Source organism: Centruroides sculpturatus, unplaced genomic scaffold (genome assembly GCF_000671375.1).
Source record: "Centruroides sculpturatus isolate CEXI.00-Female unplaced genomic scaffold, Cexi_2.0 scaffold1061, whole genome shotgun sequence".
NCBI lineage: Eukaryota > Metazoa > Arthropoda > Arachnida > Scorpiones > Buthidae > Centruroides > Centruroides sculpturatus.
This window is the reverse complement of record NW_019385354.1, coordinates 15,015-29,238: the sequence shown is the minus strand read 5'-3', so window position 1 is coordinate 29,238 and position 14,224 is coordinate 15,015. Positions and strand designations below refer to the sequence as shown.

The 14,224-nt window shown below is 34.4% G+C and overlaps 1 protein-coding gene across 1 annotated transcript in view; it reads left to right on the top strand.

The window, feature by feature from the left end:
- LOC111638023 overlaps positions 1 to 14,224 on the top strand; it is a 46,663-nt gene that overhangs the window by 24,780 nt on the left and 7,659 nt on the right. The window contains exons 6-11 of the mRNA XM_023383648.1: positions 125 to 227; positions 301 to 1,422; positions 6,601 to 6,841; positions 6,918 to 6,984; positions 7,075 to 7,124; positions 11,331 to 11,417. Coding sequence (XP_023239416.1) covers positions 125 to 227; positions 301 to 1,422; positions 6,601 to 6,841; positions 6,918 to 6,984; positions 7,075 to 7,124; positions 11,331 to 11,417 — 1,670 coding nt within the window. The remainder of the gene's footprint in view (positions 1 to 124; positions 228 to 300; positions 1,423 to 6,600; positions 6,842 to 6,917; positions 6,985 to 7,074; positions 7,125 to 11,330; positions 11,418 to 14,224) is intronic.

The window sequence follows — 14,224 nt, the reverse complement described above, 5'->3', positions numbered from 1 at the left end:
GAGGCCTGCAAAATGCCATCTTCCAACAATATATATATATATACTGAATAAAATTTATTTTAACAAATGACAGAACTTGTTTTATCTAAAACATTCTAATTACATAACTTTTTTAATTTATTAGGCAAGAGCCAAAACCAGTTGAGTGCAATATGTGTCAGAGAAGATTTAAAAACATTCCAGCTCTTAATGGCCACATGAGATTACATGGTGGTTATTTTAAGAAAGTAAGAATATTATAAATTTGTCTATTAATTATTACATGTATTCTTTTTATAAATTAATCTTTTCTTTAATTAGGAAAATGATGTGAAGAAACCTGATCGTAAACAACTTGGTACTTCTCAAAACCCACCTTTACAGACTGCTAGCACCAATGTTCGTGCTCTAATAGAAGAAAAAATTATCCAAAAAAGAACATCTGCACAAGCCAGTTCACAAATTTTGTTAGATACAATGCCACTTGATGGAAATTTCTTTCAAACATCATCAAATGAACAGAACATGACAGGAACATCGTCTATTGCCAATGCACAGTTTGTTTCTAATAACATACAATCTCCTGCACTCAGTCCAGTTTCTCAGGATAACTCACTCTTCTCCAATTTTCCTGTAACTAGTCAAAATAATACACTGTATGATATTTCTAAAAATAATGATCAAGAACCCGTGTCTTCCTTTGATTGGCAAAAACAAATCCACGAATTGAAAGAAGACTTCAGAGTTCCTCACCCTCCTGCTGAAAAATTAAGACGCCATTCTGATTCTGATCATTTTATTCCATCAAAACGTCCGTGTCCAAATTATACTAGGAGTGCTCTAGCTGATCTATTGAGAAAGAAAGTTGTGGCTAAACGCACGTCTCGTACTGGTTCTGATCCTGGTGAACCTCTCTTGCATGCCGAAAGTCCTCAAACTAATTCAAGTCCTTCAACTCCCAGTACTCCTGTACCTAATCCTCCATCAGATCTTACACCTCATATTCAATTTTCTAATGAAAATCCACTCTCTCTTGTTTCAAATCAAAATTTATCAGCATTACAGTTGGAAGAATCTGATCTTCCAATGTCAATTGAAGAGGAAATGATAAAATCAAGTAATTCAGATGTATGTTTATCATCATCAGTGCTTTCGTCAGTGAATCATCTGCCAACAAACCTTTCTATTTTGGATAATGACTCTAAAAAGCATATAGATAATTCTCAGTGGTCATGTAATCTTCCATTACATTTCTTTGGAAGTGAAATTCAACCTACAATTTCAGCAGCAACTATTACATCTGTTCCTTCAACTGTGATTGGAAGCACAAGTAACTGTGTGCGAAATCGTTCTGGTGAAGATAGTAATGATGACGACGTGTTTTTAAGCCCCGTTAGTCTCCCTACTAGTCCGCTTAAAATAAAGAGAAAACATCGTCCAGAAGTAATTATATATTTTACATTTTANATAGGAAACACTGCAATTATTGTTACCAATTTTATACAATTTTATAATTTTATTTAATACTATTATTTAAACGTTCACTACGTTTAAATAATAGCATTAAAAACTTAATTTTAAATATGTATTTAAACGTAAATCTTTGCAATAAAAAAATTCATTTCACATTTTTAAACGTTTTAGTATTAAAAAAATAATTTTAAAAAAATTAAACCAAAAGTTTAGATTAAAACAAGCAATTTAAATAGCGTTTTAACATCAAGAATTTATATTTATTAAATGTTTAACTACTTCAAAATCCCAATATGCATTTTTCCAAACTTGGGCCATTGTAAATGCTGAAATCTCTACAGGGATTTGTAGTAGTAAATAAAGATTTTTATGATATAGAATTAGTCCATATATAATGGTTACAATAACCAATTTAATAATTATGTAAACAGTTACATTTTTGTCAAATGCATTTGAAAAAGAATCATGTCACTTCTCCAAAATTCTAAGAATTTATTTACGTTGTGCAAATTTTAAAATTTAAATATAATTCCAATAAATGATAAATAGACCTTAAAATAGCTCAAGAATATACAATACAAATAGAATTCAAACAAATTATAAGAGTTTAATCTGTTCTCATACTGTGCTACAAGTATGCTATAGTTATACAGTCAAATTCCATTATTATATTACTGATTTATGATCATATTAATGTGAGGTATAATTGTGGTCCCTTGGACCAGGGAGGATAGATATTTGAATGTTAATGAGTTTGGTTAATACAAATTTCATTAATACAAAGCATCAATTTTTAAGTTTCTTTGACTTTGTATTAACAGGATTTGACTGTGTGTGTGCATGGGTGCATGTGTGCAAGCAGTACACAGTCCTGAAGACTAATCATCATTCTAAACATGTTACTTTTAGATTCCATATTTGCACATACACTGCTGGCCATTAAAATTGCAACACCAGGAAGGAATGATTGAACGTCAAAATCATATGAAAGGAAGAAGAGGTTGGGATATGCAAATGATTAGTATTTCAGTGCATTTAGCTCACAATGCAGGAGGGACAAATGACATCTGAAGCACTGCATAAAAGTTGTGCAGTGGATTTCTCATTTGGAAATCGCTTTGTAAGGTCAGGGTTTCATCAGAATATCGTGTTATGCCTCGAATAAGAAGAAGAAATGCTTACCAGCAAGTGTTGGAATTCAATAGAGGCAGGATCATTGCCTATCGAGAGTGTGGATTATCGTTCCGTGATATTTCCACTCACACTGGTCGAAATCCAACCACTATCATGCAAATATGGAATCGATGGGTTGCTGAGGGTCTTACTGAACAGCATGCAGGATCTCAACACCCTCCCATGACTAATGTCCGAGAGGACAGACACATTGTGAGGTCGGCTGTGCAAAACCGTACAACCACATCACGGACCATTAGGCAGGAAATAAGCTTGTTTGCAGCACGTCCAGTATCTGCTTGTACAGTGCAACGACGTTTGCAGCAGCATGTCGACCATTACTTTGGCTTTCCTTGACAATGCAGCATAGAGAGAGATGGCGACTCTGGTGCACCCAACGACAAAGCTGGATACAGGAGTGGCACAATGTCATCTTTTCAGATGAGTCCCAGTTCTGCGTGCAGCATTCTGATGGCCATATACGTGTCTGAAGGCTCTTAGCAGACCGCTCGTCACCTGCTTGCATTTGATATTGGCTTAGAGGCCTTGCACCCGGTGTGATGATATGGGAAGCCATTGGGTACACGACACACACATCTCTAGTTCGGATTGATGGTAATGTGAACGCAAATCGGTATATTTCTGACATCTTACATCCAGTGGTTGTGCCCTATCTTCGAGGCCTGCAAAATGCCATCTTCCAACAAGATAGTGCAAGACCTCATGTTGCACGTCATGTTCTGACCTTCCTTGATACAGAGGATATTNTTTTTGTATGGCTGTGGTGAGAGTATTAACATCGTCTTTCTTAATGAGCTCAATAGCAATACCCCCGTTATTCACCTTCCTGATTCTGTTGACACCTATGCCTATTTGGGAAGGCTTGATATGCTTGCAGAGCATGTTTTTCGTTTTGTCGCTGTTTTTATCCTCTGTGGAATTGTATACCAAAAGAACATTGCTGCTATGCGACTTCAGCTTAGGTGAGTGAGTGGTTGTGGTGCCCAAGACAAGAGTATCTCTATACGACAGTTAGGTAGATCTGCCAGCCCGGGCCTCTATGGCAGAGAGTTTGGAGAAAATATTCTGCTGGCTCTCCAAAAGTGAGTTTTTCTGTTCACTGGCAAGCAGAATGTCAATCTTCTCTTCGAGCTTGGCAAATTTCAAGTCAGTAAGACCATTGTCGAATAAGTCGATTATTCGTTGTACAGTAGAGATGATGTAGTCCTGATGCTTGCCTGAACTTAGCTTTCCAGATCCATTGTCACTAAAATACCCCTTAAGTTCATCTAGAATTTCATATGCTGAAACTTTAAGTTCCGCAATGTCGGCCTTGCCAGATAACTCCATAATCGCAAGGAACCAAACCAGCGACCGAATTAGAGTCAGTTAGGGAAGCCGATCAGAACACGTGGCGAGGTCAATGACCTTTGTTCTCCCAAAAGTTATCGAACGCGATAACTTGAAAAATAATCAACGGAAACTGGCGAAACTTTGAGATAAAACGTATATTACGGTCGCCTGTCCGATGTATAAAGATCACAGCGGATGGCCTAATGGATCGGTCAAACGGACTGCCGGAATTTAGCCAGTAACGGTCGTGATATTTCACAAAGTAAATAACAGAATGTCTCGAGTAATATATTATATAAGCCACGTTAAAATAGCGAAGATAATCACACATCGAACTTAAACTGGAAGAGCGTACAGTCGGAGAAAAGCTTGTCCGAATGCCGACCACGTGGTCGCGGTTCAAAGTGAAACGTAACTCAGGAAATAAATATCTGAATTTAAAAATAAAACTGTGTTTTAAAGTGCACCACTTCAACTTTAAAACAGTATATAAAAGACTTACATAGGAAGCGTAGATCCGCGGTAAAAGTAATCCAAAGAAGAGCCGTTAACCTAACGTCTTACTGCACGGCTCAACAAGCGACACTATATGATACAGAGGATATTCAATTGTTGCCCTGGCCTGCATGGTCTCCAGATCTTTCACCAATTGAAAACATCTAGTCATGGGTTGCTGAGAGACTGGCCCGCCACCCCTCTCTTGCTAATACAGTTGATGAAATATGGCATGGACTTGAAAGCAGCATGGAATGAGTTGCCCGTTTCTGTCATCCAAGCCCAGTTTGACTCCCTGCTTAAACGGATAAGGGCCATTTTAGCTGCCGGGGGTGGCAACTGTGTCTACTAATTTTGCGCCCCTGTAAATCCCCAAACTGCTTGCAAATTTAATCATTTTGTCTTTATGCCATACTGTTTATGTACAATAAATATCTTTTTTTTATTTGCTTTCCTTCTTGGTGTTGCAATTTTAATGGCCAGCAGTGTATTTTTATAGCAGTTCTATGACAATAACTTGGCATAATACTGTATTTTATAGGTTTCATTGTTACTTAGTGCCATGTTAGCTATCTTAGGAATTCACTTTTTCCATAAACTTGCTATCCATGAGTTTTGGCTGTAGACTGCTCTAAACAGACAAACTTATTTTATGGTCATCCTCTATATAAAGTACTGAATTTTAATGATGCTCACAGATGATAGCGTTATCAATGTTTTCAAGTTCAGCAACGTAGAAAGATTAGATTTTGAAGTCATAGATATATATATATATTTGAAAATAATGAATACTAAACAAATGTTTTATTTTGTTCATTAAATGACATGTTTTTATGGAACTCATTAAAATATTTTGAGTATAATTTTATTGATTTCAAGAAAATTTAAAAAAAATTTGTTCTATTTTTTAATTAAATATTAAATTTTATAATAATTTATATTTACTTACAACATGATAAATAATAATTTTTGTTATATATAGTGTTGTTTGAAAAAATAATGTTTAGTATTTGTAAAATATTAAAAACATAAAAATTCAAAATTTATTAAAATTAATTACCAAAAAAAATGTCCAGCAGGAAAATGTTAATAAACATTAGCAAATGCTTTCTTTCACATTAAATGGTTGTTGTCAGGCTAAGGACCTTCAAAAACTTTGACATACCTGATAAAACAAATGGGTCAAACATAGTAAGCTTTTAAGATTGGTGGTTGCTATCCACATGATAAACTGGATGACATAAAGGAAATGTATCATGTGAATGAAACTCAAAAAATCCAATTTATAGTTAAAGCCAAATGAACTGTCAGAATATCAGGTTGTAATATGGCTATGATTAATTTGTTTGTTTGCTTGTTTAGTTAAATTATAGCAACACTTGGGCAATCTGCCTAGGGGTAATGACTTCTGAGAGGTCTTTTTAAAGGTAACTGGCCCCTATTCAGGCATTACAGATGTGGAGAAAATCCAGTAAACTCTATCTGACCAGCCTGTCCTGGCGAGGCACAAACCCATGACTGAACTCCCAGTGTTCAGGGAACGGAACTGCTTGGCCACTGGTGGGCCATGTAATTAAATAATAATTAATTTGTCTAGAATGGCAGCATAATTGTCTAAATCTAGACAAATTAATTAGTATTTAATTAATTACATAGTTTTATTATGACCCAATAATTCAGTAGTTTGTTTGGTGTTTATATATATATAATTTTTTGATTTTTGATTAAATATTTTGAAAAATGATGATTTAACTTAATATTAATGTCAAATGATCTGCTATATTTGTTGATTTGGTGGGATATATTAAAGTTACTTTAATAATTAGTTGAAAAGCAATTTGACTAGAAATAGGCACCATTTCATGGTAAATTTAATAGTTGGGGGAAAAAATAAATTTTTAAATTTATAAAATTCTGACAGATTCTTAGGCATTAATTAATAATCAGGTTGTTGGATTTTTATTATTATATATACTTTGATGCTATTATAATGTTTAAAAATGACTTAAAGCATTCTGTTTTCCAAGAGAAAAAGAATGGATGGAAATCACTTCTTTGTACAATTAGATTAGATAAATATTAATAAAATGTTTTTATTTATTAACTTTTTATTATTAAATATTTCAGCCTCTTTACATACCTCCTTATGTCAACAATTGTGGCTTTACTAGTCGATTGCGATCTCCAAGACTGTGGGATCCATCAAATCCAGAAAACAAAAATGCGAGTCCACCTCCTTATACTCCTCCTCCGATGCTTAGTCCCGTGAGGAGTGGTTCAGGATTATTTTGGCACATCATAACCAGTTCAGGTAGTCTGACGCCAAAATCTGCACCAATAACTCCGAATTTTTCTCTACTCAGAAAAAGTAATCATTTTATTTTGTGTGTGTATTATCTGTTTTATTTAAATAATTTTTAATCTGTAAATATTTTTATTAAAAGGCAGCATAAATGAACCACCACCAGAAGAAGAAGAGTTAAGTGAAGCTCCAGAAACTGATATTTTACCGTAAGTTAATTAAGATTTTTCAAGTAATAATGTATCAAATTAAAATTGTAATTTTTGAAGTTACTAATTAATAAAATATATGTTTTATAGACATGTAAATATTGGTTCGCAATTTCAAGCAAGATTACCACATTTTAATTGTGAGTACTTCTTCAACAGAAGTTATTTTATTTCAAGATGTGTTGAATCTTTCGTTAACTTAAACAGACTTGATACAGTTAAAATAAACAATTTTTTCATCTGAAATAAAATATTGGAAAGTCGTTTTATTACATATAAATAGCTTAAATTTAATTTTTTACATTTGTTGGCATAAAATTTATACATAGTCAGTACATTCAATGGTATATTTATGTAAACATTTTTCCCGTCTGTTATTTTAAATAAGTATTCTAAATCAACATATAAATGTAAAATAAAAAAACACATCCAATACTATAGAAAAACCAAAAAATTATTCTAATTTATATTTCTTTATATTACAATAGAAAAAAATTTCACTCATTAAATTGATCTGTTGATTAAAAGTTTCAGATAGTATATATGTTGGTGGTTCAGAAAGTTCTTGGAATCAGATGTAATAAAACATGAAATCTGGTTGAATTGTTTTTCATTTTTCAATATAATCTCGTCTTAAAATTACACACTTATTCCCAGCAGTGTTTTAATGCCTTCACTCTGGCAGAAAAAGCTGATTCATCAAGTTCTGCAAAATAGCTGTTCACTGCAGCAATGAACAGCTATTTCCTTATTTGTGTGAAGTTTCTTATCTTTAAGCATTTTCTTCAGTTTTGGTAAGATATGAAAATCACTAGGAGCCAGATCAGGAGATTATAGGGATGGGGAAGGATTTGGAAGTGATGGTTAGAAAGTTTTTGCTGGGTCAGGCAGACATATATACATACATGCTTACTTGCTTACATACAAGAAAGACATTGGCCATACATGAAGTGTTTAGCTGGCAGAAAAGAAGGTAAGGGAAAGGGGAGAAGAAGGAGGGAGAGGAGATAGACAGTAGAGAAAGGTGGGATCCCTCTGAATGGCATACATATAATTACAGTACCATCTATGTTTGATGTTGGCGTGCAGTTTTTAGGCTGCAAGGCCGTAGTCCCCTGAAGGATCTAAAAGGAAAAACCTGAGTGTAGCAAACACCAATAATTGAGTGCTGCCACAAGTAGCGAAGTGTAGAAGTTAGTGCCAAGTGGTCGTTATTAGGAAGACTTATATCTACTTACAGTAGAGCGTCGACTATTTGAATGCTGATCAACTGAAACTTCAGTTAACCAAAAGCATTCCAGTCGGACTGTGTCATACTGAATTGAATGTTTCTGATACTAGATTAACTTCTAAAGTATAAATTTTTTTTGTTTTTATATTTTTCAATATATTTATTTTGTTTGTACAAAATGAAGAAATAATTTTTAACAATACAATAGCCACAATTATTATTATAAAAATTTTCATTGGGCTTAACAGCGACAAAAATTCAATGCGAAGCGACACACAATGGAGAAAAATTTAAACATGGGATATATTAATATACTATTATTGGGATATACTAATATACTATATTAATAACGTAGTTTTTTTTTTTGTACATAATCGGTTATCCAAAAAATCGATTTTCTGAACAACCCCACTCCTCAATTGATTCGGATAATCGACACTCTACTGTAATACTAATAAAACTGAACGCGATTGTGAATTTTAATACTACTTAACAGCTAGACAGACAGCAAGAAAAGCAAATGAACACAATGACAAACTAGACAAGAAAAATGGACCGACAGAGACAAACAAGCAAGACTCAAAAAAATTTTATTATTATTATTATTATTTTTTAAATGTATTTATTAATTTATTTTTAAAGTTAACTTACTCACTAACGAAACTAAGTTACCATAACCTAGGACAAACCTAACCAGAAACCAAGCTAAGTGTCCCTAATCTAGCTTACAACTAGGACTAACTGAATTTAGACTGAAAAAAAAAGAGAAAAGATAAGAATTAAAATATAAAGTTGAAAGGCAGCTATATACTGACAGTTCAAACAAAGCAAGGGAAAGCTAATTGCCATCCATGCCCTCGGAGTGAGTGCTCTCAAGAGCCCCACTTAAGGGATATGAATGTGGGTAGATGATGGAACATTGTACGTGTGTGAATGAGTTGGTGCAGGTTGCAAGGCTAGTTGTACCCTTCAAGAATAGCAGCTCTCATTAAACAATCCCTAATGTGATTGTACCTATTGCATCAAAAAACTACGTGAAGTGGTGTTTGGTCCTCCTGAATACCACAATTGCATTGTGGATTATCCCCAAGGTTAAATCTATGCAAGTATTGCTTAAAGTTGCCATGTCCTGTAAGTAGCTGAGTGAGGGTGTAACTAGGGTAAAAATGGCAAAGAATTGCAGTAGTGTCAATCTTTGGGATGAAAGTGTAGGTGAGCCTACCAGTAGTGTCGTGGCTATCAGACTTTGCAATCCTGTGTAAAGCTATCCTACTGTCAGAATCAATGTGATAGTGTAATTAGTGTCTTTTGTCCTTCCTATGCCTAATGCGAATTAAGCTCATATAAATAGCTAAAGTTTCTGCCTGTGCTATTGAGCAGTGTGTACCGAGACAAAGCTTGCAGCTTAAGTCAGAGTAAACTACAAAAGCAGCACCCACATCACTACCCATCTCATAACCGTCAGTGTAAATCCTAAACATGGGATGATCATCTAGATCTTCAAAGTAAATGTCAGGGGCAAGCTGATGGGAGGGATGGTAATTGTAAGTTGGGAGGGTATTTTTGTCAATGGTGAATTTTTTGATACCATCGATCAAACTGGGGGGAATCTTATCCACTCTAATCATTTTGTCAGCATCTGAGTCGCTGTAATCTTGCCAGGGTAAGATTTCAGCGACGGTGACGGGATTTTCCTGCCAAATAATACATTTAATTTCTAAGTCGATAGGGGTCATTCCTGACATTACCAAAAGGGCACTAGTGGGTGCTGTCCTATAAGCCTTACAAATGCAGAGAGCTTGCAACACTTTGAACAGATAACAGTTTTTTACGGTTATGGGCTTTGGTGGCCACATAGCCCCAGACCTGTATGGCATAGAGGAGTGCTGGCTGAATTGCACCCCTGTAAATAAGCGTAGTAGTGTTAGGGCCAAGACCCTATGTGTTCTTAGCAATACTAATGAGATTGTTGGTCATCTTTTTAGCTTTGTCCGTGATGTATTTGATATGGGGTATGAAGTTAAGTCTCGTGTCAAGAGTAACACCTAAATATTTAATTTCTGTTGTTTGATTTATACTGTGAGCACCTATTTGAAGGGTAAGCTTCCTGATGAGTGGTGCATTCCTACCAACTATCATGCTTTCACATTTATCTGTGTTAATGGGTTGCGTATGCTTAATACTCCACTGGTGAATGTTATTGAGAATGTTGTTGCATATGTCCTGTAAGCATTCACTGTTCCTGTGTGAAGCTAGGATAATTGTGCATCCGCATAGCCCTGTATGCAGCAGCCAGGAGGTAGGGTGTTATTTAAGTGCAGAATAGAGTTATAGTCTATGTTCCAGAGACCAGGACCAGACCTGGATCCCTGAGGACAGCCTTCAGTAATGGGTATGACTATGTTATTTTGTGTTGTATAAACAAAATATCTGCACTCCTGTTGCTAAGATAGGACTGAAGAAGTTTGTAAAGATTTTGAGGGTAGTGATGAGCATGTAAAGTGGTGACTGGCCAGCACCATATTATGGATTTTGTCTTGTTTTTGGGGTAACAGCAGTTATGGGTTGCAATTGACATCTTCCACACTTTTCAGTCAAGTTTGAGAAGCATAGATTGCTTCTCAAACTTACTGTCAAAAATATGGGGCAGACTTCTCCAAAACTTGATCCAAGTCAGTTTTGATTTCAGTGGCATTTAATCTCTTCTTTTCCAGATTACAGTGTGGATTTCTATTTTCGTCATTATAATTTACCTTCACTGCTTCTGTTATCTACTATAGTACTTTTCATTTCTTCTGTGTCACCAAATTTATTGCACATATGGCAAGTAGCAATGTTTGTTCTTGATGCTATCTGTTTTATGTGAATAATCTTCTCACCTACATATGATTCCAAGAACTTACTGACTCACACTCATACATGAGATTATGGAAAGTATTGGAAACTTTTAAATTTTACTTATATTACAGATAATTGTAAATCTGTTGAATGATTTCAACTAAATGAAATTATGTGAAAATTAAATGTAATATTTAAATTTATTTTTCCTACATTTATATATAATAGAATTTGTAGTTGTTATTTGATTATAACAAACAAATTTGTGTATTTTCAGCAAATAAATCTGATGCTTTGAAGTGTGAAGATAAGGCTGACAAAGTATGGGATCCAGTAGTTGCCAATAATCTGTTAGATGAAGAAGGTGAAGAAAGCTTTAAGTTTTATTTTAAATTTAAAATAATGAGAGTTTTATGAGTAAAAAACTATTTATATTCTCTCATGTTCATGAAGAAAGTACTTGATATTGTGATTATTTTATTTTAATAATGCTTAATAGACAGATGACTGGATGGCCAAGGCAGTAAAGATGTAAATATGGCATTTTGAGGGACATAAGTTTGAATATGGGTCATCTCAGGAATTTTTGTGGGAAGATTGACTCAGATATTCAGATTTCTGATTCCATTCTTTATCAGGTCACCTCCAGGTCCTTTATCAGGTTATCAGGCTTGAAAAAATGACTCTCGGTGGCTGCAGATGAAAAACTTTAAGAAAATGTTAATAGCAAGTTTCAATTAAATGACCAAATTTTTCAACCTCTACAAAATTAGAAACAAAGTAGAATTAAATACCCTGAAATATCTTTCTTGTATTTAAATTTGGTTGAAAAATGGAATGAATTTAGAATTCACTCATGTTACAGCTATGTTAACTAGCAATAGCTACTATTTTAATTAGTCAAATTGTTGTTTCCTATGTCTTAGTAATAGTGGTCATTTAGAATAATTTTTGATAAGTAATAGTTCAATGAAAGTTTGAATTAATTAAATTTAAAACCACAATTGATTTAGAATTCTGTTTAATATAGTATAGGATAGCATTTGGTTATAAAAATTAATAAACCTAAAGAATAATACAGTGGAGTATCATTTATACCTTTTACATTTATACATTACTTTATTTTAGTCCCAAACATTCTTATTCATTTCAATGGTAAAATATTTCATTGGGCTGCAATTTGAAAAAATTGTAGAACTATAAATTCCCACTGTTTCCCATTTGTTTTTTGTTAATCTTGAGAACAGACTTAGACGATGAAAGCAGAGGCCAGATATGGAAGGTAGGCCCTGATTGACTATATATAAACATCTGAACAAACTGGAAGTCACCTTATTTCAGTTCAAAATTTCACCGCAAGGTGTTAGATAGATGACTGATACGACTCTATTGTTAAAGGAAAAGTATGATGTACAGGGGCAAGCTACTACTAATTTGAAGTGGAGAGCATATGTTTTAAGATAAATAAATTAAAAATATGATTAAAAATTTCAGCTTGGCATTGTTTATATCTATGTAAATTAATTACAGAGCTTCATTTATGCATTGTTTTCATTCTGAAGATCACAGATATCATAGTATTCATTTAGTAAATATAGTCAGGATTTCGTAAGCACATTGTTTTCTTATCACATTTTCAGAATTAAATGGCATAAAACTGACCCCACCAAGTTTGTTGTTTTTGAGAGAGAAGATTAGTGGTAGATTATTGGCTAATTACGTATACAGGGGAATCTACTGTTTTTAATACTGGTTTATGGTTATTTTAACATTCACCTCGGATGAAAAGTTGGAAAAGAGAAAAGAATAACTATGAATTTTTTATCAAATTTTATATATTTTAATATAATTTTAAGTAGTTCAATTAGTTCAACATGACTTTGGTAAATACAAAAAGTTAAGAATAATTTTTCTTAATCTTTTTCAATAGATTTGTTAAAAGTTGTAATACTATGAATTTGAACTAACCCAACTTCACTGCCTGTAACCGGTGTGCTTCTTCTCCAATGAAAGCAGAGGACTATGCAAATGTTTTCGAACCTAATGTGGTTCTTCTTCAGGCGCTATGGAATTCTCTATTCGAATTTAATTTCCAGTTGAAAATTAACCGTTGGCTTGGAAAATCTTTCTGGAACATTGCCATATGTGACCAATGGCATCATTTTGGACCTGCACATTATCAGTATGGTGTTACTTTAGAGTTTTATTGAGGAAGGCCTTCCATGCTGTTGATAGCATCATTTCTTGTTTGAAGTTAATGCAGTGTGCATTCCTGAGGGTGTTAAGGCATATGTATATGGCCTATAGCCATCTGAGGTGTTTTGTGTGGAACGTAGTGTGAATAATTCTGGCTAGGGGGAATAGAGGCTCTATTTCCGGTTCGGAGGAGTATACCACTAGGGTGGTGTTGTTTCTATGATGTAGGGTGTTCGCTTTGTGTTCCTTGATCTTAGTTTCTAAGTTGTGTTTAGTGGATCCGATGTAGATTACTTCACTGTTATCTCTATGGTCGATGATGGGCATGGAATATACCCCTGGAAGTCTGTTTGTATCTGGAGTATCTTTTCCGTTCCTAAGTCAATCGAATATTGTAGCACACCTCCTAAATGCTAAGCAGACATTCTTTTTCTTGGCTATTTGGTTGTATATGGTCTTAAGTGCCAGGTTGTATGTGACTGGTATGTAGTTAACTGGGGGATCATTGGAATGAGGGGTGTTATTGGCTTGTTGGAGGATCTTGTTGTTTATCTTGCATAAGATGTTGTGATAGCCATGTTGTTTGGCTATTTGCTCTATGCGTCGGATTTCAGATTGGAATGCTATTTGTGACAAGGAATGCGAATATGCTCTTTTGATTAAAGCCTTGAAAGCTGCTGTCTTGTACTGTGGTGGGTCACAGGAAGTTGCAGGTATATACAGAAGTTTGGCGGTTGGTTTATGATACACTTCCGTGTTGATGGATGATCCCTCTATTTTGATGTTAGTGTTTAAGAAGTGCGCCTGGGTGGGGTGGCTTGGTCTGTTTCCATCATTAATCCTTATGGATTAATGTTGATGGTATTGATTAGCACCGGGATATTTGGGATCTCTTTCCATAATATAAGGATATCATTGATGTATCTTTTGTATATGAGAATGCGTGGGAGTTGAAATGGTGTGAATTCTGATTCG